This window comes from Opisthocomus hoazin, chromosome 19, assembly GCF_030867145.1.
Source record: "Opisthocomus hoazin isolate bOpiHoa1 chromosome 19, bOpiHoa1.hap1, whole genome shotgun sequence".
In the NCBI taxonomy this organism is placed as follows: domain Eukaryota; kingdom Metazoa; phylum Chordata; class Aves; order Opisthocomiformes; family Opisthocomidae; genus Opisthocomus; species Opisthocomus hoazin.
In genome coordinates this window covers 8,324,816-8,348,559 of record NC_134432.1, presented here as the reverse complement: position 1 = coordinate 8,348,559, position 23,744 = coordinate 8,324,816, and the positions used below count along the sequence as shown (strand labels likewise).

At 63.3% G+C, this 23,744-nt stretch overlaps 1 protein-coding gene across 1 annotated transcript in view; it reads left to right on the top strand.

Moving 5' to 3' along the window:
- The window catches only part of NIBAN2 (niban apoptosis regulator 2), a 33,862-nt gene that overhangs the window by 3,123 nt on the left and 6,995 nt on the right, over nucleotides 1-23,744 (top strand). The window contains exons 2-5 of the mRNA XM_075439521.1: nucleotides 13,435-13,565; nucleotides 16,988-17,116; nucleotides 17,235-17,340; nucleotides 18,202-18,369. Coding sequence (XP_075295636.1) covers nucleotides 13,435-13,565; nucleotides 16,988-17,116; nucleotides 17,235-17,340; nucleotides 18,202-18,369 — 534 coding nt within the window. The remainder of the gene's footprint in view (nucleotides 1-13,434; nucleotides 13,566-16,987; nucleotides 17,117-17,234; nucleotides 17,341-18,201; nucleotides 18,370-23,744) is intronic.

Genomic DNA, 23,744 nt, shown 5'->3' with positions numbered 1-23,744 from the left:
CTCCCAGGAAAGCTGAGATGTCACTGGGTGTCTTGGGTTTTTGCAGTGTCCCCTCCTGTCCAGGACATTAGGTGCCTCAGCAAGGGGCTGGATGAAGCTTTTCCCTCGTGCTGGAATAACTCCTTCCCTCGTGCACCCCAGGCCCATGGATCCCTTCTCCAGCGGGGTGAGGGGGAGCATGGCTGGCAGGAGCTGGGTGGGTCTGCCCCGTGGGGCTGCTGGTCCCAAGCACCCGGAGTGCTGGGTGTCACCGAGGACAGAGGGATGGGGAGGTGGGCGGCAGCGCAGGGAGTGTCCCTGGGAGCTGACACCTTGTTCTGGCATCTCCAGGGAGTCGCCAGGCCGTTAATTGCAGAGCAAACCAGCTGTTAATTTGGGGTGGGACTTCCTACAGACACCAGCCCACGCAATGGTGGCAGAGATGATGCCGAGCCTCACCCCCGGTGCTGGCCCCACAGCCTTCCCCCTCCAGCGAGCCGTGTCGGGCATCGGTGGCTGCGTGTCCCCAGTGCCACCGAGGAGCATCCTTCTCCTGCCGGGAGGCTGGGTGCTGACAGGGTGGGCTGCGGGGTCGGGTCGGGAGGTGCCTGGCAAACACCGAAAGGCGCCTGGCTGCGGTGTGTCGCGGGGACGGGGAGGTTGCCGGCACCGGGAAGAGGTTTGCTGTGGCTTCCTTAAGCACGACGCTCGTTTGCTAGCCTTGGCCGCAGATCAGCTCCAGCCAGTCCGGGAGGCGGTGGCTGCTGGTGATGGGCTCTGGGGTTGGTCTGGAGGCTGAAACCCTCACCCTGCCCCGGGGCGGGACTGATGCGGGGAGGCTCGGAGGGATCGGTGCTGCAATGTGCTGGAGATGTGGAGTGGTTTCTCGTAACGAAGTGTGTGTCTTCTTTCATCATGAAATAAATAACTCCCCTGGCATGTCAGGGCTCCCTGCCAGCAGGGAAGGGCTGGTTCTGGCAAGCCGGGGCTTACCTCCAGCCGCTGTGTCGGGGCACAGGGCTCGCAGGAGCCAGCGTGTTGGAGCAGGGGACATCACCGGCTGCGAGGGCTTCTTGTGCTAGTGGCCTTCTCATGTGGGCAGGAGGAAGCCCCAGGGGCAGAGCCTGCTTTCCCTCCCGGGGCGGCTTTCCCTGCCTCCCCCAGCAAGGGCTTATCCAAAGGCCTTGCCTTGAGCAAGCTGGGACATGCACGGAGGGCATCCCTGCTCTGCCTGGGAGCAGGAGGGTTGGGGACAGGAGAAGCAGACCCAGCATCGCACCTCGGAGCTTTCCTTGGGCCCTCGGGTCAGCCCAGGGAGAGAAAAGCACCCTGCAGACCAGGGCCCCCACCACTGCAATATCAGACACCCCTAAACCCATTGCAGGGACCCAGCAAGGGAAGCACAGCCACGAGCTGGGATTTCCCAAGCCCTCGCCTCCCTCCTGCCCCCAAATTGCTGCAGAGGCTGGCTCTGAGCCCGGGGAGGCTCAGCGCCTCTTGGCACACCCCTGTCAGCTCCATCCCACCCTCGTGGGGACCGACCGGCTCCCGTCCCTCTGCCTGAGCCCCACAGCAGGTTGCAGCAAGCCGCTGGCTCCCACCCATGGCTCTGCCACAGCCACGGTGCTGCTGGTCCGGCCCCACACTGGGAGCAGCAAAGGTGCCACGTGGGTATGGGGACAGTCACCAAAACAGCCACCGAAAGAGCCCAGGGTCGGACGTGCAGACAGCCATGGTCCATGGAGATGCAGTGGGTGGTGGGTCCCATGGACAGACCCTGCAGCAGCCTTGTGGGCAGGAGCCCGGTCCCAGCCCGTGAGGAAGGAGCGGCATGGGACCCACCCGTCCCATTTCCATCCCCCTCATAGCATCCTGCAGCCAGGCTTTATTTCACAACGCAGCCGGCGGCCGCCCTGCCCTTGCTCCCAACGAGCGAGGAGCTGGGGGGGAAGTTGGAAAGCTGTCTGCTTGTGGGATGGGGCTCCTGCCTCCCACGCTACCAAGACCCTAGGCTCTGCGCATCTCGGAGCTTTTCAGCAGGCGGAAGGGCTGGAGGGATCCAGAGATGCTTATCCATGGAGCTGGCTGGGCCGAGGCTTGAAGGCAGGCGAGCACCAGCTCTCCAGCCCGACGCTGAGCACCCGCTTTGCCTCTGTGAGACCCGGGTCTGGTCCCACCACCCAGTTTGCAGAAGGCGTCACCGCACCTTTGTGCTGCAGCCCATGGTGCCCGGCCATGAGATGCCCAGGCAGCAGCTGTGCCCCCTCCCCAGCCCCCGGCTGGCCCCCGAGCCTTGCCCCGTGCCTGGATGTGCCCGCACTGGCTTGATGGAGACCTTGGTGCCGGGGGATCCGGGAGGCGAGGAAGGGGCAGAGCAGAGCAGAGCTGCTCACTGCGAGCAGATTTCCTCCCAGCCGCCTGGACCAGAGCGGGAGGAAGGAGTAAAACTCCACCTTTTCCCCCTTTTCAAAGGGAAAGGGCAGCGGCGTTCGGCGCAGGTCCTGGCTCCGGCTGGTAGAATATGGTGCCTTTCTCCATGCCCTCCTGCCCTTCCCCGGCAGGGATCTGTCCCTGCCTGCAGCCGGGCTCCCAGGCCCGCTCTGGGGGGGCTCGGACCCCTCTGCTATGGGAGTCCCCAGGATGGGACGTCCCCATGCATCAGGGATGGATGGGACACTCTGCCCTGGAGCTGGGAGGGGACCTGGGGCAGGACCTTCCTCCCCTCCAGCTACGCTGGTGGCTGCTGGGGCATGGGGCGCTTGCCCTGGCTCCTTCCCTCTGCCAGCTCTGCTCAGCTCTAGGCGTGGTGCCCCATGGGGGGGTTTCCCTGCATGAAGGGATGTGTCCCAAAGCTGGGGTGACCTTGGTGCTGCTGCGTGGGACAGGAGAGCAGGGCTGCCAGCTCCCAGGCACCCAAAGCAGTGGTGGCTCAGCCATGGGAAACATCCTGAGCCCCTTCCTCTGATCCCAACGCGTCCAGGACATCACCTGAGACAAGGACAGAGCCTTGCCTTGGGAATGTCCCCATACTGGGAACATCCCTGCTTTGGGAACATCCCTGCCTTGCCTCTGCCTAGGAGCTGCTTTGCTCTGCTGGCTGCTGCCCACCCTCGAGGAAGGCACCGGTGATGCTCCGTGCCACCGGGCGCTGGCTGCCAGCCCCATGGGATGGGTGCCCACCAGCCCGGGGTGTCCATGGTTCACCAGGGGCTGTGGTGCTTCTGGAGCATCCTCGGCCATGGGAGACACTGAGCCTGTGGCTGCCCTCGGCTGGGGCATTGCCCTCTGTGGGGAGGAGGGAGCAGGCGTGGGGTGGGACGGGCACTGCGGGGCTGGTGGAGCCGCTCTCTCCTGCCCCGGCCTCGTGGAGGAGCCGGGCACAGGAACCCCCCCAGCAGCAGGGCCTGTGGCAGAGCCCAGAACAGGCTCAGGGCTGTTTTGTTCAAATACCTTGGGTTGTTTTTTCTTTCGATGTACATAAAAGTCTTTGTTTGCTCTCCTCCCATGGTGCTGGATTGGGTTTCCCGCTGGCACCGGCCAGCTTGGCAGAGGGAGAGCGTGCCAGGTTCAGCTCCTCTCCCTGGGGCTGGGCACGAGGGGGCCAGCTGCTCGTCCCCGCTGAGCCCAGAAGCATTTATGGGGACATCCCGGAGCAAGGACCACCCACCCACAGCTGTGCCCAGAACCTGGAGCGTGAGAGACCTGGAGATGCCCAAGTTTGATCTGGCCCCTTTGCCTTGGGGACCGCCCTGGTCCCGCAGCTCCCGGGTGCCACGGGGCCATGCGTGGGTGCCCGAAGGACGCGTGGGTGCCCGCTGCCTGCGCCCCGGCGTCGGCTCAGCCGCGGTGGGGGTTGCGCCATGCCAGGGCAGATGCAATGCTGCCGGGCCGGTGCCGGTGGATGAGCAGTGCCTTATCTGGGGAGGGGCTGCGGTGGGACCCACCCTGCTGTGGGGCAGCACCCGCTGTGGGGTGAGCACCAAAGGCTTGGAAGCTCTTCTCCAGCCTGGCCAGAAACTGGGGGGACAAGGGACACATGGGGTGACCTGACCGCAGCCAGGATGAGGGCAGCAGGTCCTGGTCCAGCGCGGGGTTTTGGGGATGATGCCCAGCTTGAGGGGGATACCTCATCTCCCCACAGCCCCCTCACTGCCCGTGGGACATATCCTGGTTGTCCTGTGAATGCAATCACCTCTTCTGATGGGCTTGAACCTGGTCCCTGTGCCCACCGGGCGGGTGGCCCTTTGGGACTGGGTGGGTTTAGCCCAGCTGGGGTGCCTGCGTGGGCACCTGCGCCCCATGGCTTTGGAGCATCGCCCCTGAAGGCAGGGCTGCTCCGAGGGGAAGGGCTGGGGCAGGGGGGTCTTGCCTGGATCAGGCAGGGCTGGGTTGTTCAGCCTGGAGACGAGAAGGCTGCGAGGGGACCTTAGAAATGCCTCGAAATATCTGCAGGGTGGGGGTCAGGAGAACGGGGCCAGACTCTGTCCAGTGGTGCCCAGCGACAGGACAAGGGGCAATGGGCACAAACTGAAGCAGAGGAAGCTCCAGCTGAAGATGAGGAAGAACTTCTTCCCTCTGAAGAGCCCTGGCCCAGGCTGCCCAGAGGGGCTGTGGAGTCTCCTTCTCTGGAGATATTCCAGCCCCGCCTGGACGCGGTGCTGTGCAGCCTGCTCTGGGTGACCCTGCTTGGGCAGGGGGTTGGACTGGGTGACCCCCAGAGGACCCTGCCAATCCCCAATATTCTGTGATTCTGTGACCTCCTCCTGCCCCCACCCCTGGGAGCCTGTTTGGGCGGGGAGGTTCAGGGCAGACATCCCGCGCTGGGCTCAGTCCAGCTTCTCGGGAGATGTTCAAAGGCCCCTAATGCTGTTTTTTTTATTCACAAGCACATTCCTCGCACGCAGCCCCGCAGCAGCCTTGTTCCAGGGGAGCAGCAGGAGACCGGCATCCGCGCTGCGGGAAAACACCCGCCGGCACGTAGCCGGACACGAATCCCTTGCCCGCTGGGCTGGATGCGGCCCTGAGCCGCGGGAGTGGGGCTGATGGAGGGGGCTGAGTCCGGCGTCGTGGTTGGGATTGGGGAGCAGGAGCAGCGGGCGAAGGGTGTCCGAAGCGCGGCCCAGAGCGCCGTCGGGGTTTTTCGGCTGTTCCTAGGATGAGGAGCCGCTGCTGAACGTGCTCCTTCGCTTTCGGCCCCGTGGATTTCGTGGTCTGCTTTGGATCCTCCCGCCGCCGCGCCGGGCACGGCCCCGCTTCGGCAGGTTTGTTTGCTGTGGGCGTTGTGCAACGGCCGCGGCTGGGCGCGGCGCTGGGAGCGCGGTGGGTGCTGCCACGGCGGGGTGAGACCCCCCGAGCGTCCCCGGGGACGGCCCCAGGGACGCGGTGGGGACGGGGGATGCCGCGGGGTGCTGGTGGAGGGTGCAGCAGGCAGGTGGCGAAGCAGAAAGCCGTGTCCCCGACGGGTGCCCCAGCCCCGAGCTGGCACGGCGGGCGCTTCTGACTCATCCGGGGGCAGAGCCTCGTGTGGCAACGGCAGGGCCAGAGAGGATGATGAACCGGTTCAGGCTTGGGCCCATCTGGTTTCTCCTCTGAGGCTCCGCTGCCTCATCCCTTCCTGCTGCTCAGCCCCGGTCCTGCCCACCCTTCCCCGCAACGGCGTGAGTCAGAGGGCAGCCGGCCGCTCGGCTCGTCCCAGCACCGGGGCTGGCAGGACGTGTCCGTCCCCTTTCCACCCGGGCCGTGCTTCTGCGCTGGTTTGTAGCTGAAAATATTCCCGACGGATTTTGGAGTAGCGCTGGTGCCAGGCGGTGATGCCCGTCCGACCGGGTCCCCGGTGCTGGGCTGTGCCCTGGCTGCGGGCAGCAGTGGAGAGCCCGAAGAGCTGGGGCAGGCACCCGGAGCAGCCTCCGCTCTCGCTCCGTTACGGATTAGCTCAGTCTAAATCCCAGTAGCGCCCTGGAGCAGAAATGCCCCGGGCTGGTTTTGAGCAGGTTGGTGTGAAGGGTGCGTTTGGGTGCGGGGAGGTGAGGGGGGAAGCTCTCCCCGGTCTCTGCTCTTCCCGCTCTCTGGTTTGTTTTTCCCTGTTTCAGTCTCTCCTGGCGCACATGAGAGGGGAAAATCCGAAGCGCTACCAGGTCAGCCCCTGCGTTTTGCTGCTGTCAGGAACGAACCCTCCTTCAGCCCCTTTTCTGCCACCGTGTCCCCCCGGGTGGGGAGCTGGTGCCCCACCAACCCCGGTCCTGGGCACCCAGACTGGAAGACCCCTCCCCGGAGGATGCTCAAGGGATGCTCAGCCGGGCTGAGTCAGGCCCCTGTGAAGGGGTTTGTGTTTTCTGGGTGGAAATGAACTCAGATTCAAATCCCTGAAACCGGCCGGGGCTTAACCCTTCGGGTGCACCCGTCGGTGCCGCGGGGTGCTCGCCCGGCTCCCTGCAGGGACGTGCAGCGGCTCTGGGCTCTCCTCGGTGCCGCGCTGACAGGGGCACCTCCTGCACCGTCCCTTCTGCTCGCTGTCGCGGCGTTGCTGATGCTCAGCCTGCCCAGAGCCATCGCGTGTCCGGTCACGCTGCCGCTCCTACAATCTGCTAGGGACGAGCGGGTGGCAGAGCAGCGGGGCTCTGTGCCCGGCGGGGACAGCCTGTGCCCGTGGGTCACCGCTCAGCAGCTGCAGGTGCTGCTCGGGGCTCAGAGGGTGCTGCTGGTGTCAGGTCTGGCTCAGCACCCCATCCTTGCCATGCCGTGCACCCTCGGTGGGGGATGCCCAGACGTGCTGTCTGCATCACGCCAGGATCTGGGGCATGCGAGGGTGGCCGGGGGGCGGCACGCAGCCCCCCTGGGCCCACTGAGACCAGGCAGCGGTGCGGGATTGCTGGAGCAGCCTTGCTGCAAGGGGTGACCCAGCCCAGCAACCAGCATCAACCTCCCTGCAATGGGCTTGTCCTCGGTTTCCCGTGCTGGAAGAGCCACCCTCATCATCCTCCCGGGCTGCTGGGAAGAACCGGAGCAGCCCGAGAGAGGACACGAGGGGCAGGATGGCGGCAGGGGGTTGGTGTGGGCAAGTCAGTGCTCGGGTGGCTTTCCGGGCAGCGTGTGCACCCTGTCCTCCCCAGCTCCCCTCCTGCTGGGTGCGGGTGGGATGCTGGTGCCTCCGCTACCCCCAGTGCCCGCCAGCCGTGGGAACCGCTGGGTGGGCACCCGCTGCCTGGCACGCTGGGGACAGCCGGGGATGCCACGGGACTGTCCCCGCAAGCAGTGCCTGCGGCCAGGAGCCGGTGGCCGGGCGAGGAGGGGCCCTTTCGGTTTTGCTGCTTTTATCTGGGTGGAAATCACCTTCCCTCCGTTCCTGCCTCCCCGAGGTGGGAGATGGCCGGGCTGGTGGCACCGTGTGCCAGCCCGTGGATGTCCCTGTCTGTGCCACCAGTTCTGGGGCTGCTGGGAGCCTGCGCTCCCCCAGCAACCGGCCTCCGCTCGCTAATCATTTACTAGCTAAATTAGTGATTAACTCCTTCTCCAGCAGCCTTGGCAAGCCTGGCTGGGCCAGCACACGCTGCTCACAGGTCCCCTGCCAGCGGGCTGTCCTAAGGGCCGTGGCCACCACAGCTCTGGCCATCACTACCACGGCACTGGGGTAGGGACACCCAGCAAAGGGACGTGATGGCACGGCCCCCTCAAGTGCATGGCCCCCCCGGGATGTCCGCTCCTCCGTTGCTCTGAAAACACATCCCGGTGCCGTCACCCCTTTGCTGAGCTGGTGGCGAGGGGACAGCAAGGGGACACGGGGCGCCTGCGTGGGGGCAGGGGGGAGCTGGGGCTTTCCTCCGGCCCCGCTGACTCAGGCTGTCCCGCGGGGGCCGGGGGAAATGAGCCAGGCGAGGTTTCGTCACGAGTGCGGGGGCCACAGCTCAGCCGCCCCAGGGGCTCTGCTTCAATGAGCTTTTTTGTCTTTTTTTTTTTTAAATTCTTTTTTTTTTTTACTTTTAATTCTTTTTTTTTTTTTCATTTTCTGGACCAAGGGGAAAATTCCCTGCCTCCGGTGAGGCATCCCTGCGGCATCCCACAAGGGCTTGGGCGCCCTGCTCCCAGCTGCCGCTCCTGCTCCCACTCGTCTCAGCTGCATAAACCCAGGGGGGCTCCCAGGGGGGCTCCCGGGGAAGGTTGGGATTTCAAAGGCACCCTCACCCCCCGCAAATATACTGAAGTAGCGGCGGAGGGATGACACGAGCTCTGGAGGGGTGCGTCTGGCGCGAGGGACGCGGAGCTTTGGGCTTGCAAAACGGGCTGTGGGCTGAAGGGAGGCTGCAGATGACTGTTCCCGCTCGGATTTGTCAGGTTCTGGCCTCCCGCCTCCCCGGAGCGTGCGCGGGTGCGTGCGTGTGCAGGGGTGAGTGCGTGTCTGTGCACGCGTGTGCGTGTCTGAGCACGTGTTGCGCGTGGGTATGTGCGTGTTGGGGTGCGCGGGGGTACAGGCGCTGCTCCGGGCATCGGCAGCTCAGCCGCGGAGCACCCAGCGCCCGCTGTCCCCACACCGCCCCGCGGGGTGCGTCTGGGAGAGCCCCGTCCCCTGGGTGCAGCCGGGGTGCTCCCCCCCGGCCATGCATGCTTGCGGCGATGCCCCCCTGCTCAGAGCTCGGGGACCTGCTCCCTGTCCCTGGGGGGGACCCCCGAGCACGGTGGCCGTGTCCTGGGGACCAGCCGGGGAGCAGGAGGCAGCTCTGCGTCCCCAGAGGCACGGCTGCCAGCACCTTGGCCTGGGTGCTGCTGGGGCACGGAGGGGTGAAGGCTATTTTGGGTGCAGAGCAGCAGTGCACCCTCCCCTACCTTTTCCCCTTAAGCTTTAACCCTTTGCTGCCCTGGCAAGTCAGGAAAGGGGAAGGGACATCCCCAACCTCAGCTCATCGGCTGTCTCTGCGGGGGTACGAGGGGGATGCTCATCCGAAGAGCAGCTTTGCCAAGCATCCCAGCGGAGCCTGCCCGGCGGCGTGCGGCTCAGCCTGGTGCTGGGGGAGGCCGAGCTGGTCCCCGGCCCCGTGGAGCCACCCGAGCTGAGCCACATCGCTGTCCTTGCCGGGCTCTGTCCTGCCTGGGCCATGCTGTGATGCTGCGGCAGCCCCGATCCTGCAGATACCTCCGCAGGTCGTGGGTTCATCCTCTCCTTCTCCATCCTCGGTGAGCAAGAAGGGCACCGCTCTTGGGTGACGGCCAGGCAAACTTTGCAGCAGAACCTGCGCAGGATCTGACCTCCGCGCTGCCAGATCTGCTGACTCTGCCGGCCGCGGCCTGGGCTATTTAAAGCATCACTCTCATTTTCACATGATTTCGAGGGTAGTGAGGAAATCAAGTGCTGGCCACGCACTCGTGCTGGCAGGGCTCTCTGCAAGCCAGGGGCTGCCAGGATGGTGTTTCTGGAGCCCCATCTCCCCACCACGGTGAGATGAACCGCAGGCAGCAAATACAGGCAGCTGGAGGGCAGGATATGGTAGAGCTGGCCGTGCTGTTCTCCAGGCGATAAGGTCTCTGGGCTGGACCTGGAGCTCGTGGCTCGTTTTTCCCCTTGGCTTTGCTCTAAGAGGTGCTGGAGCTGGGGCTGACCCTGGTCATGTGGGAGGTCGGGATAAGAGCTGGTTTCTGCCTCGGTCTGTGTGTGTGTGGGGCTGCTGCTGGTGCTGGAGATGCTTCCAAGGGCATGGCCACAGCCAGTACAGACTGCTGGACCAGCTTGGGCAGCTTGCCATGGCTTTTGGAGGCATCTGAGGCAGAGATCCACCTCCTGCCCTGGTTCAAAGGGACAAAAACCGGACCAGGGTTGCTCTGGCCGGGCCGTGACCCCTCCATACTTGAGGGCTGCACATGCCTTTGGGGAGCAGCTGCTCTGGGGCTGTTGCCTTCCTGCCAGCCTGTGCCATTGCGCTGGCACTGCTGTGGCCTCGGCGGCGGCTGTGGTGGCACAACCGGTCGGGGGGGTGAGCAGGAGCAGGAGCAGGAGCAGGAGCTGCCTCTCCTGGCCGATTTCACCCAGATGAGCCTCGGGCGTCATCCAGGACAAGGGCAAACCCGTGCTGCCTGTTTCGTCGTGCTGCCGGGGTGTCCTCATGGCAGCTGCCTGCCCTGCTGCGCTCACCGTGGCCGTGCTGCCTGGCTGGGTGATGGGGAGGGTCCGCGGGGACCGGGCAGGGAGGGCTGGAGCATGGCTGGGGGTGCAGAGCTGATCACAGAATCACAGAATGTTCAGGGTTGGCAGGGCCCTCTGTGGGTCACCCAGTCCAACCCCCTGCCCAAGCAGGGTCACCCAGAGCAGGTTGCACAGCACCGCGTCCAGGCGGGGCTTGAATATCTCCAGAGAAGGAGACTCCACAGCCTCCCTGGGCAGCCTGGGCCAGAGTTCTGTCACCCTCAGAGGGAAGAAGTTCTTCCTGGACCCTACTCCTTGCTCCCAGCATCCCACCCAGCCCCGTGTCCAGCCTGGCCTCAGGGGTCTGCCCGGTGGCTGGGGTGCCCGGAGCCCTTTCTCTGCCCTCCCCGTGCGCAGGCAGCTCCTGCAGAGCCGCTTTATCTCTGCCTGCAGCCGCCACGTGCGGCTTAGTCATGGGCACGGCTGGGGAGAGAGGGAGGGGAACCGGAGGCTGAGGAGCAGATGAAGGCTGTGATCAGAGGTGCTGGGGCGTTGGTGGGTGCCAATGGCACTCTCTGCGACCACAAAGCTGGTGGCTTCCCCCTGCCTGGCCAGGAACCGGAGGGATGTGCTGGAGCCTGCGCTGGGGAGCAGTCTCTGCACGGTGCTGTCTGCAGTGCGTGGGGCTTGGTGACATGGGGACCGGGGTGGTGGCACCGGGAGAGCCCTGTCTGTAGGCGGTTGGGGACAGCCGGCACCGCCCTGTGCGGTCCCTGCGTGTGCAGCCAGCTTGCTGGAGCGCGTCGCTGTGGGTGTCTGAGCCCGCGCCCAGGACAGGGTGGTGGCTGGGTGGGAGCCAGCCGAGCCCCATCGCTCCCTCGGCAGGGAGCTCGGCTGTGGGGCTGGGAGGAGGTGGGGGACAGAGCTCCCTGGATGGCCCCTTGTCCCCAGACCCCGCCAGCTCTTGGCTGGACGCACGGCTGAAGCGGCTCATGGAGGGACGGCCGCTCGTGGGTGGCCTCGGTTGTGCAGCCGGGGGGGAAGAGGATGCTCTCGGTAGCTGGGAGGTTTTGCCCAGCCTGGTGAAGGGGCCAGTGGGTGGCTAAGCCATGTGGGGCATGAGCCCCGCACAGGGTGCTACGGGCATGGGGGGGATCAGGGCACCCACTGGCATCACCAGCGTGGGCTTCCCACCCTCTGCTCTCAAGCGAAGCCCAGCTGTACCGCCGCTGGCAGTCCAGGTCTTGCCGAATCCGGTGTCACCCTGTGTCACCCACCTCCTCGCCACGCCGCTGGCCACCTCCTCCGGACCCCACTGTGGGTCCCTCCCTGCCTGCTGTCACCTCCCCGAGGGGCAATGCCAGTGGGCGCCGGGCAGGGAGCACTGGTGGCCCCCCGCACCCCCGCTGCACCCCGGAGGGGCTTCTGGGCTGGGGCAGAGGTGGTCACCTTCGGTATTTAACCGCAAATCTTTTGTTTCAATGTCTGCAAGCAACCGACTTTTGCTTTTCCATTTACTTAAGACTTTAATTGGCCCCGTCGTTAATCAGGGAAGAATGAGTGACTAAGCCGTCTCGCCTGCCCGGGGAACCGGGGGCTCTTTTTTTCCCATGAACTGAAAGGAAATGAAACCTCAAAATGTCCTTTTAAATCTGGGCTGTCAGCATCGCTGCCCAGAGCCCTGGCCAAAACCGCCCGGCTGTGCAGACGGGGGGTGCAGCAGAGGTGTGGCGCGGACGCGAGCGCGGCCTGACTGCGAGCTCTGGCTTTTCCCGGAGAAAATGCCAAAATCGGGGGTGAGGAATTTCTCTGCTGGGACAAGAAGGCGTCTCGTTCTTTGCTGCAAAAAAAAGATTGCTTAAATTTAAAGGGATTTTCAACCCCAGCGTGGTGAGCCTGCGGTGTTTGCTCCCGTCGTGGTGCTGGCAGTGCCAGCATCTCCTCGGGGATGGGTTTTGCTGTCCCCAGCCGCTGTCCTCGGGCGGCATTTTCCTCCGGAGCTGCTCGTCCCGTGGGGGTTTGCAGCTCCCTGCCGCAAGCTGCTCCTTCGTGCCGGCTTGACTGCGAGCACGGCCCTGGGGTGGCTGCCGCGGGAGGGTCTGGCTCCTGCCGAGCCGCGCTGGGGCCAGCGCGAGGGTCTGTTTGGTCTGGGTCCGTGCCCCCAGCGTCGCGCTGGCTCCCGCACCGGGGATGCCGAGACAGCATCGTTCCTCCGCGCGCCCATCGCCAGCGCTTGGCAGAGGCTGAGCCCTCGGAAATAGTTGGAGGCGACTCAAATTCTTTCCTTTTCAGAGTCTCTGGGGCAAAGTTGAGAGCCAAATTCAAAGTAGAGGTCCTGCGTGCCAAAGGCAGCTCTGGGGAAGCTGTCTCCCTGGACCTGTGACGCTTTGTGCTGGGGTTTTTGGGGTAGGAGCCCCACGCGGGGTCTGGAGCCGGGATGGAGAGGGGAGAGGGCAGGGGTGCGGGGACAGCCCTGCTCCCCGGCCGTGACCGATGCCCTGGGAGGAGCAAGGGGTTCCCGTGGCTGCCACCCCGGCGCTGGGAAAGCACCATCCCTGCTGCTGGGGGTGGGTTTGCAATGTCCCCCCTGTGCATCAAGGGGCAGGGGGGCTGCCGGGGAAGGGGGCTGCATCGGGACTGCCTGAGGGATGGAGGGGATCTCCTCCAGTATGGGGTGCAGGGGGACACCCAGCAGCTCAAGCTGTCCCAGCACCCCAGGCTCACCCTGGTCTGGAGGCAGGGGTCGTGGTGGGGGTCCCTGCCTCGCACGGGGCGGGAGTGACCTGGGGACTGCAGTGGGGGTCGGTCTGTCCTTTCCCCTTTCAGTCTCCCCGCTGCATGCCTGGCCCTGAGCATCGCCGCTGCAGAGCCTGCAGCCACCCAGCCCCTCCGTAGGATGCCCCTTATGGGGGCACAGCAGGGTCTGGGGGGGTGAGCGATGCTTGGGGCTGAGCAGGGGGGTTGGCCCCCAATCTCAGCCAGCCGAGGTGGTCAGAGCGGGACTGGGGAGCTGCACAAGGCGCAGGAAGCCGTCGGCATCGCCGGAATCAGCTTAATGTCAGGAATTTCCTGCCGGGGAGAGGAATCCGTGGCATTAACATGAAAAGCCAAAAAAAGATGGTGCTGACCCCAAATTGGTCCCTGAGCTGGACGGGAGGGCAGAGGGCAGCGGGCTCAGCCGTGGCCCTGCACCAAAGCCTTCTCCGGCGGGTGGGAGGGCGACGGGAGGTGTTGGGTGGGTGGGGAGGGCAGGGGGAAGGTGTCTGAGCTGGGTGCCGGGGGGGGCTGCGGCAAGGAGACCCCCGAATGCAGCCCCTGCCTAACTCAGCTCTGCTCTCCCCTTGCAGAGAAGACGGGGAAGGTGCTGGGGGAGTTTTGCCGGTGCTACAAGGAGCAGTACGGCGTAGCGCTCTTCAACAGCGTCCGCTATGAGGTCGAAGGCAATGGAGGGCCGCAGACCCAGCTGCTCCACCGCAAGGTAAGAGCTCCGCTCCACGCGAGGAGCCTGGAGCCGCCGGAGAGCTCCATCCCAGTGCCCGGCAAGCACGGACCGATGTCCTCCCCAAAGCCCCGGCGTGTCCCCTCTCCCCGTTCTGCCCTGCCAGGGTGGGATGCAGCCCCTGTGCCCCTGGTCCAGCCCATCCCCATGGCATCGTGCAGCGTGTGAGCTCCCCAGGAAAGTTCTCTATCTCATCCCACGCAACGAGCACACCCAGCAAGCAGGGGCAAAGCTGGCTTTTGGGTGCACCCCCATGGGTGAGTGTGCTTGATGCCAGGGCTGGCAGGAGCTCCCGGGACCCCCTTCTGCCCAGGGAAGCCCCGAGTGGAGCATCCCAGGCGGAAGTTCTCCTGCTCCTGGGTGCGAGCGATGCTCCAGGCCAGGCAGATGCCCGGGGAGGGGTAGGAAACGCCTGGCAGCCGTCCCTGACCCCACGGGGGAAAAGGAGGTGGCCCCAAGTCTGATCTCCAGCAGCCGTCTTTCTGAAGGTCTCCAAGCATCCTCCCTTGTTGCCTGGGGCTCCAGCGCCCAGGGATGGATCCTGCCCTCCCCTCTCATCTCCAAAGGCAGATGCACACCAGCCGGGGCTTCTCGCTGGCGGAGAGGGCTTGGGGTTCCTCCCTGGCCGGGTCGGTGGAGCCGCTGTCCTGTGGGTGCTCCTCGAAAGCAGTAGGAGATGTGGTTGCATACAGGGACGGGCTTCTGCTTTTGTCTGGGGCATAACGGGGTGTTCTTTTAAGAAATCTAGAACTTGCATCCATGAGATCAGACGCAAGCCCTGGGTGCTCACAGCGGTTGTCTCCCTGGCCCACCCACGAAAGTGACACCTTGCCCAGGCACGTGGACGTACCCCATCTCGTCTGAAAGCTGGCTGGGTGTTGGGTGCGTTGAGCAAAATAAAGGTGTGGAGGTTCCTGGGCAGGAGCTGGGCGCTGGTGTCCTCAGCAAGGCATCCCTTGGGTTCCTTGCCATTTGATAGATGCCTTCAGCCTCCCTGGGGGTACCTCCCTCCCAAGGTTGGTTGCTTCATTAAAAAGCTCCAGCAAGCAGCCCAGGAATGTCTGAGGAACAGCGGTGAGGCGGGGAGGTCAGGGACACCATGCAAGCCCTTTAAAACACCAGTGTGTAAATAGGACATTCCTCCTGCGTGATGTCCCATCTGCTGCCCGTTCTCTGCCGGGGTCCTGTCCATGCTGCCGGAATTTACCGGGGCTCCAAACACCGTGAGGACCTGCATGTCAGTGGGGTGGCTCTTCAAAGACCTGGGGAGAGCATCTCCAGCTGGGCTTTGTGCTCCCCAGATATGCCCAAAACATCGTGGATGTCAAGAAGATGCAGGGTAGCGTCCTCCCTGTCCTCAGGCAGGTCCCGCGGGGATGTGACATTTGGGTTTTTAAAATTTTATTTATTTACTGCCTTTTTTTTTTTTTTTACGATCTCTGTGGGGCTGTGGTGCTCAGAGGCAGCTCCCGCAGCAGTACCAGGGGCTGGTGGCCCTCCTGGGCAGAGGGCCCCACCCGGGCTGGGGTCCGAAGCACGGCTCAGTCACTTGAAACGCCAGCAAGAAGCAACAGTGATGAGAATAAGGAATAAATGTTTCTGCCTTTGGTCTCTTCAGCAGCTCAGGTGTTCCCCAGCCAGCACCCCTGAAAAACCATCCCCGATCATCCCCTCTTCTCATAGCAGCCCCTCCTGCCTCTCCCTGCCGAGCCCCAGAGCTGATGTCCTCGGTCCCCATGGCTCCCCGTCCCCGCGGAGGGGTGCAGGCAGTGCAGGGCCCTCCGCCCGCGCGCTCCCCGGCCCCCTCCCTGCCCAGCCCAGCAATTTGGCACATACCTGCCTGTCCCAGATATTTGCTGGGGTTGGGTGGTGCCGCCTGGACGTCTCCCCGGGGCCAGGAGGGTGTGCGAGGAGGGGACGGCTGCGACGGGGCTCCTGGGATGCTGTGAGCAGCCGTTCCCTGGCCAGGGGTCCCCCGGAGCCACGTCAGAGCTCAGCCTGGGTTTTATTTCATTAGCAGCCGGTCTGTGCGGCTCTGTCTGCCCTGGGCAGCAGTTTCGAAGCTGGTTTGTAAGGGTGAGATACTGATGGGGACTCCCGGAGCTGGCAGCACCTTTCTGTCCCCATCTCTGCTGGTGGCCTTGGGGTTCAGGCTCTCATCCCTCCTGCTGTCCCCCGGCCTTGCAGGGCTTCCTTCATGCTTTCTTCTCTGCCTTCCAAGCGCTTTGGAAAGCGGTAAGGGGCAGCAGGGTGCTGTCAGCCTGTTTGCTGAGCCAAGCTGCTCTCAGACCTCCCTTCCACCCAAAGGGATGTGGGATCAGGGAGTGGTGGGGGGCTTGGGGAAGGCGATGGGGTGCCTGTGAACCAGGAGAAGGACAGAGCGGGGAGAGGAGCGGGAAAGGTCCTGCTCAAGGGTCCTGGTGCTGGGTGGGACCCAAGCCCTGGCTGGTCCCTCCTAATGACCACCGTGGTGGACGGTGGGTGGCCATGGCAGGAGAGGTGGCCGCCACACACTCCAGCACTCACGAGAGCTCTAGGCTCTTGTTTATGTTCCTGGGATCATAAAAATTCTTAGGACAAATTCTTGGCTTGCTCAGCCAGCCTGTGTTTGGGATGGAGTAAATGCTGCTGGCGTGCAGGCCAAAAGGTGCTGGAGAGCCAGTGAAGGGCTACTCAGCCCGGGGGGGCTCGGAGGCACGGGATGTTCGCAGCCTGTTCCTGTTGCTGGGCCTCCATGAAGTCCAGAGCATGTAAACATCGTCTGGTACTGGGGTCTACACCGTGGCTTCTTGCTTTTCCTCTTCCATGTCCCATCTGGAGACCATGCTAGGGCAGGGCTTGGTTCCTGCCATCTGCAGCTTGCCTCTGACCTGCGCCCTGGTTGATGGCCACTACCGAGCAGTACCACACATGCTCCTGCCTGCCCCAAGCCGGGGAAATTGCGGTAAATGAGGTTGGGAAGAGCTGCTGGAGGGCTCTGCTCCAACCAGCCGCTCAGCCAAGTGAGCTCATGTCGCTCAGCTGAGCTTGCTGTATCTCCCAGGAAGGAGACGCCATGGATGGAGGTGTGACCACCACCACAGTGGACGCCACCGCGTGCGACTTCACTGCTGTGTGAGCAGCCCCTCCAACGTTTTCTAAGGCTGTGCGTGTGGTACCTCTCAAAGTTGTCACCCAGACACACCTATTCAGGCACCAAAGTTTGCAATGCTATAGGAGATAATCCAGTGGTGAACTTAGAGACCCTCAGCATAGCCCTAGAGCAGAAAACCCCACCCAAACCACCACGAACGGACCTTGCTGAGCTCCCCGAGCCATGCCGTGGCTGTGGGATGGAAGGGTACCCAGCTGCCCCCCTCTCTTCCCCCCCATGCCACCCACCATGTGTCTTCTCGCCTCAGGTCCCGCTGGAGGACCATGTCATCTACTCGGGCAACCTCTTCCAGTACATCGAGGAGAACAAAAAGTGGAGGAACCGCTTCTGCGTGGTCCCTCACAACTACGGCTTGGTCCTCTACGAGAACAAACTGGTGAGGGGCTTCACCTTTCTGCCCATCTCTGGTGCGCGCAGCTCCGGAGGGGAACACCCTGTCACTGCGGTGGTGGGGCCATGCTCCCTGTCATCCATGACCGTCTTTTTCTGCTCAGGCCTATGAGCGGGACCTGTCACCCCGCGTGCTGGTCAACAGCGCTGGCTACAAGATCCTCACCTCCGTGGACCAGTACCTGGAGCTGGTGAACAGCAGCCTGCCTGGTGAGTGGTCCTGGAGGCTGCGGGGCGAGCAGGGGTGCTTGGGGGTCTCCTGCACCCCAAGGCTGCTGGGCCACCTTTGGGGACCTTTGGGAAGGGGTGATTTCAGGATGTGGACATCCTTGGAGACCTTCTGGAAGGAGTGGTTTTGGGGTGTAGCATCCCTGGGGACCTTCTGGAAGAGGTGGTTTTGGGTTGTGGGCATCCCTGGAGACCTTCTGAAAGGGGTGGTTTCAGGGTGTGGGGCTGAGGGGAAGGAGAATGGCCCTGTTCCCCCATGGGATGTAGGGTGCAGTGTGGGCTGTCTGCTGTTCGGGTCCTGCCGCAGCTGCTGAAAGGAGGGAAAATGTGTCTGCGGCTCCCTGAGAGCTGCTCCTGCCTCCCTTCCCCAAGGGTGCTGGGCGAAGGCAGCAGCTCCTGCTCCTCCATCCAGCCCTCCAGGAGGACCGGCCACCACCCCACTCACCGTCCTCCTGCCCTGGGTCCCTAAAGGCCAGGGCAGTCCCCGGGGAGCAGCTCACGTAGGGCAGGAAGCCCTTTGCCGGTTCAACGGAGGGGCAGGACGGCAGCGGGGTCAGGCTGGCAGCTGTGGGGAGGGTTTCAGGCTGGAAATAAATTTTTTATTTTCAGTTTTCACTTCTCATTTCCTTTTTGGAAGTCCGAGGCTCTTTTTGCACTTTTTTTGCCCCATTTTTTTGGTAGAACTCCCAGCAAAGGCACTGGGAAGAACCCAAGGGGTCTGGTGTGCCCCTGCTGCACCCCCAGCCCCGAATGCTGGGGGGAGATGGACACCCCGGACCCTGCAGCATCCCCATCCCTCTCCTGCCCCATTCCCTCCTCAAAGCATCCTTCCCCCCTCCGCAGGTGTGACGCCCAAATCGGGGCACACCCCCATCCTGAAGTGCCCCACGGATTTCCCCCTCATCCTCTGGCACCCCTACGCCCGGCACTATTACTTCTGCGTGATGACGGGCAAGGAGCAGGAGAAGTGGCGGGCGGTTTTCCAGGACTGCGTACGGCACTGCAACAACGGTGAGCGACGCTGCGGGGGTGACCCGGGGGGCTCCGGGGTGGAAGGGCATCGAACTCTTGCAGCGGAGTGGGTGGTGGGGACCCCGCGGTGGTTGGGTTGGGTTGGTGCTTGGATTTGGGGGTCAAGAGGAGAAATTGGCTGGGAGTTGTTGTGCATCGTTGGGCATCTCATCCTCTCCCCGAGCCAGGGTGGGGAGCGGGAGGGATCCCGCTGCCTGGTGCAGGGAGGTTGTGGATTCTCGCTGCCCAGGGAGGCTGTGGATTCTCCTTCTCTGGAGATACTCAAGCCCCGCCTGGACAAGGTCCTCTGCAGCCTGCTGTAGGTGACCCTGCTTGGGCAGGAGGGTTGGACTGGATGACCCACAGAGGTCCCTGCCAACCCCTACCATTCTGTGATTCTATTCTGCATCCCTGTGCTCGGTTTCATCCCCCTGCCCGTAAGGAGCACGGCGCCTGCACCAGGGCGGGCAGCGTTTGCAGGAGCCGGCACGGAGCCCGGCTCAAGAGACGCCCTGATGCCTGTTTTCCACCCCGAGGTAGAAAATATTTGGTAATTAAAGTCACCAAAACTCCACGCCCCACTGCCCTGCTCCACGCCGGGCTCCGGCGAGCGAGGGCAGCGGGGGCTGCGGGCGCAGGGCAGCGGGGCTGCGCGGGGCCGGGGCGGAGGCAGGAGCTGCCTCCCACACCAGCGATACTCTGGCAGGAAAACACGATTTTCCTGCTTGGCTGTGGGCTGCGCGCTGCTGGGCTGAGACCCAGGTCCCGGCGGTGCCTTGGATGGTGGGAAGTTTCCTGGGGAAGGAGGTGCCGGCGCTGAAACCTGCTCCCAGTCAGGTCTGTTAGTGGGCAAGCAGCAATGCTGTGTATTTTTTAAGTGCTTCTTTCACTCTTGCGAGCTCCGTGTAGCCCTGATTTTGCCGGAGCTGCTGCTTAGGGCATGGAGTAGTGGGGTTGGACCTGGAGCCTGGGTCTCGGCGGAGGTTTCCATCCTCCCAGATTAGATTAAATCTCCCCAAAGCTTTGCTCTTGCCCTTCCGTGTGGTGCTCCTCGCTGCAGAACACTGTTGGTGAGCTGGGGGTGTCCGAGCTGGCGGGGCTGAGCGTGTCCCCTCAGCCCACCCAGGGCCGGGGTCCTCTACGGGGGCTGGGTGCAGTGACCCCCCCCAGCCACTCGTCCCCGGGGATGCTGCTGCGGCGTCATCACTGCACGCAGTTCAGCACCCCAGGACCCCCCTGTGGACCCCCAAAGCTGGGGCACTGTGAGCAAAGCCAGCTCCTGACAAAAGAGGAATCGCTCTCTCCTACTAACAAAAAGCCAATTTATTTATTTTTAATTTCTGCCCCCGGCTGCCGGGTGCTGCTGCGGGAGAGATGTGAGCCCCTCTGCCATCCCCGCTGCCAGCCAGGGTTGTGCCATGAAATCTTTTCCTCCCGTTCCTCCTCCTCCTCAGCAAGTGATGAAGAACACTTCCAGGGGTGGGCAGTGGCCCAGGGCACGCTCGGCGCTGCTGGGTTTCTGCACTTCCACAGCCTGGGTTTCTCTGTGAGATGGCTCTTCCCTCCCGAGCTCCGTTCCTGTCCCTCGCTACTCCTGCGAGCTCCAAGATACTGTTTCAAATCCCATGAAAGGTCTTTTGTTGTTGAGCAATTCCACCCCCCCACCCCATATTAGAGGCTCTGTTTCTGCCTCCGGTTGTGATTAGTGTGGGAATTTTTAGCTCCCTTTTTAAGACTGTATTTCTGTAACACCAGCTCTGCTGTAAGGACATGCAACATCGCTCCTCACGCAGGAGGTGTCCAGCCTGGTTTCTCTGGAGCCTCGGTGCCCTTGGCTGCTCTGAGAACGTCACTTGCCCTGCATGGTGACACGATGGGCTGGAACAGTGCCCGTCCCGCTGGCTCTTGCCCCTTATTCAGCTGTGGTTTGGGCAAAAAGCAGCTTCAAACTCACATTTATTCTTCAGCACCGTTCCTGCAGCAAGAGGAGCTTATCTTGTGCCGCGGGGTGGACTTTGAACAAGTCCAAGTGTAGCATCACTCACCAACATCAGATATTCCCGTCCCGCGGTGCACCTTCACCCCAGGAGCCTTTCCAGGACAGGGTCCAGGCTCTGGCGGTTGCTTCCCATCCCTGACAAGGAGAACTCAGATCAGTGCTTTAATTAGCCACATATTAATGAAGCAAGCTCATTAAATCTGCCTTGTGCAGTGGCTCATTGACTTCTTGCAGCCAGCCCTGTCTGGTTGTCCCTGGGCCTGGTCCCCGCAGCCGGAGCCCGCTCCCCGCCAACGGGCTCAGCCAGGGATGGGCGACCCTGCTGGGCCACATCCAGGTGGCTTCTTGGGGAGTGAATCACAGAATGTTGGGGGTTGGAAGGGACCTCTGTGGGTCACCCAGCCCAACCCCCTGCCGAAGCAGGGTCACCCAGAGCAGGCTGCACAGCACCGCGTCCAGGCGGGGCTGGAATATCTCCAGAGAAGGAGACTCCACAGCCTCCCTGGGCAGCCTGGGCCAGGGCTCCGTCACCCTCAGAGGGAAGAAGTTCTTCCTCATGTTCAGCTGGAACTTCCTCTGCTTCAGTTTGTGCCCGTTGCCCCTTGTCCTGTCACTGGGCACCACTGGAAAGAGTCTGGCCCCGTCCTCCTGACACCCACCCTGCAGATATTTATGGGCATTTGTAAGGTCCCCTCTCAGCCTTCTCTTCTCCAGGCTGAACAAGCCCAGCTCCCTCAGCCTCTCCTCGTAGGAGAGATGCTCCAGTCCCCTCCTCATCCTTGTAGCCCTCCGCTGGACTCTCTCCAGTAGCTCCTCATCTTTCTTGAACTGGGGAGCCCAGCACTGGACACAGCACTGCAGATGGGGCCTCACTAGGGCAGAGCAGAGGGGGAGGAGAACCTCCCTGACCTGCTGGCCACACTCCTCTGAATGCACCCCAGGATCACGTTGGCCTCCTTGGCACCCAGGGCTCACTGCTGGGTCATGGTCACCCTGTCGTCCCCCAGCACTCCCAGTCCCTCTCCGCAGAGCTGCTCTCCAGCAGGTCCGCCCCAGCCTGTACTGGTGCCTGGGGTTGTTCCTCCCCAGGTGCAGGACCCTGCCCTTGCCCTTGTTGAACCTCATCAGGTTCCTCTCTGCCCAGCTCTCCAGCCTGTCCAGGTCTCGCTGGATGGCAGCACAGCCTGCCGGGGTACCCACCACTCCTCCCAGTTTTGTGTCATACCCGTGCCCTGATCTCTGTGTGGTTTGGAGGTCAAGGTTTGGCAGGGGACTGGAGCCCATACCAGGCTGTCCCAGCTGGGAGGTGACACTGAGCTGCGGGGAGCCGTGGGTGGAGAAGCCCCTGAAAGCTCAGCCCTGCTCTGGCTCCCACCGAGCACTGAGAAAAGGTCAGACTTGACTTTCTCAGCGTTTTTTCCCCTGTATATTAAGCTGCCCCTTAGGAAAAGCTGCTTAGGCTCGGAGTTAAATGTAATCATCTTAGAAAAATCTGCGTGCGTTGGAAAAGATCTGCTCGCTACCCCGGGCTGTCCCTCCTGGGAGGGGAGGAACCACCCCTGGCTGCACCTCCCCAGGATGCCGGCTTGCTGGGCGGTCCGGGGCCCTGCCGTGACCCTCCGCTGCCATCGCCGCGGGGATGCTCGCTGGGAGCAGGGTGGCTCTGCCAGGGGACCCTCTGCCACGGGGCACGGCCACCATCAGCCGTCCCACCTCCCTCCTGCCAGAGGTCCGGGCGTGGGGAGGGGAGTCGGGGTGCCGGGGGGGTTTGCTCCCGGGAGTGTTTCTCCGCAGCCAGACCCTGGAGATGGTGGGACAAGACCGGGACATACGAGGGACATGTGCCAGCAGGCTCCCCGGCTGTCCTGCCTGTCCGCTGCCCCCCTCTCCTCCTCCTCCTCCTCCCCATGGGACGTGGCCATGGACTCCCAGCACCCTGCTGCTCCCCCTGATGGGTGCTGTGGGAGGGTGGGGGGGTGATGTCCGAGCCCCCTCGTGCCCGTGGCCCCACGATTCGTGCCGCGCTGACCCACAGCGGTGACATCCCAAGCGGCTGGAGCCCGGCGTGCGTCCCGTGGGGCTCGCTCGGGACGGGGTCCTGACTCAGCCCCGATGCTTTCCTCTTCCTCCCGAGCTGTGCCACTCCCTGCAGACCCCCATTCCTCCAGCCCCCCCAGCTGCCCCCTCCCACGGTGCTGGTGGGTCCCGTGCAGCATCGGGGGCCCCCCATACCCTGCTCCTGCTGTGTGCCTTTGGGGCTCACCAGGCCCCTGGACCCCCGTGCACCATGGGGATTTGCTGAGCCCCCCAGTCCTGCTGCACCCCTGCTTCTGATGAGCCCTCAGGGCTTGCTGAGCACCTGGGTCCTCGTGCACCACTGGGGTTCACTGAGCCCCCCCATCCTGCTGATCCCCTGCTCCTGCTGTGCCATCTGGGCTTGCTGAGCCCCTGGATCCCCAGGCAAGTTTGCTGACGACACCAAACTGGGAGGTGTGGTAGATACACCAGCAGGCTGTGCTGCCATTCAGCGTGACCTGGATAGGCTGGAAAGCTGGGCAGAGAGGAACCTGATGAGGTTCAACAAGGGCAAGGGCAGGGTCCTGCACCTGGGGAGGAACAACCCCAGGCACCAGTACAGGCTTGGGGTGGACCTGCTGGAGAGCAGCTCTGCGGAGAGGGACCTGGGTGTCCTGGTGGACGACAGGTTAACCATGAGCCAGCAGTGTGCCCTGGGTGCCAAGAAAGCCAATGGGATCCTGGGGTGCATCAAGAAGAGTGTGGCTAGCAGGAGGAGGGAGGTTCTCCTTCCCCTCTACACTGCCCTTGTGAGGCCTCATCTGGAGTACTGTGTCCAGTTCTGGGCTCCCCAGTTCAAGAAAGATGAGGAGCTACTGGAGAGAGTCCAGCGGAGGGCTACGAGGATGGTGAGGGGACTGGAGCATCTCCACTACGAGGAGAGGTTGAGGGAACTGGGCTTGTTCAGCCTGAAGAAGAGAAGGCTGCGAGGGGACCTTATAAATGCCTACAAATATCTGAAGGGTGGGTGTCAGGAGGATGGGGACAAGCTCTTTTCAGTGGTGCCCAGTGACAGGACAAGGGGCAATGAGCACAAACTGAGGCACAGGAAGTTCCGTCTGAACATGAGGAGGAACTTCTTCCCTCTGAGGGTGACGGAGCACTGGAACAGGCTGCCCAGGGAGGTTGTGGAGTCTCCTTCTCTGGAGATATTCAAGACCCGCCTGGACGGGGTCCTGTGCAGCCTGCTGTAGGTGACCCTGCTTCGGCAGGGGGGTTGGACTAGATGACCCACAGAGGTCCCTTCCAACCCCTACTATTCTGTGATTCTGTGATTCTGTGATTCTGCACCATCAGGGGT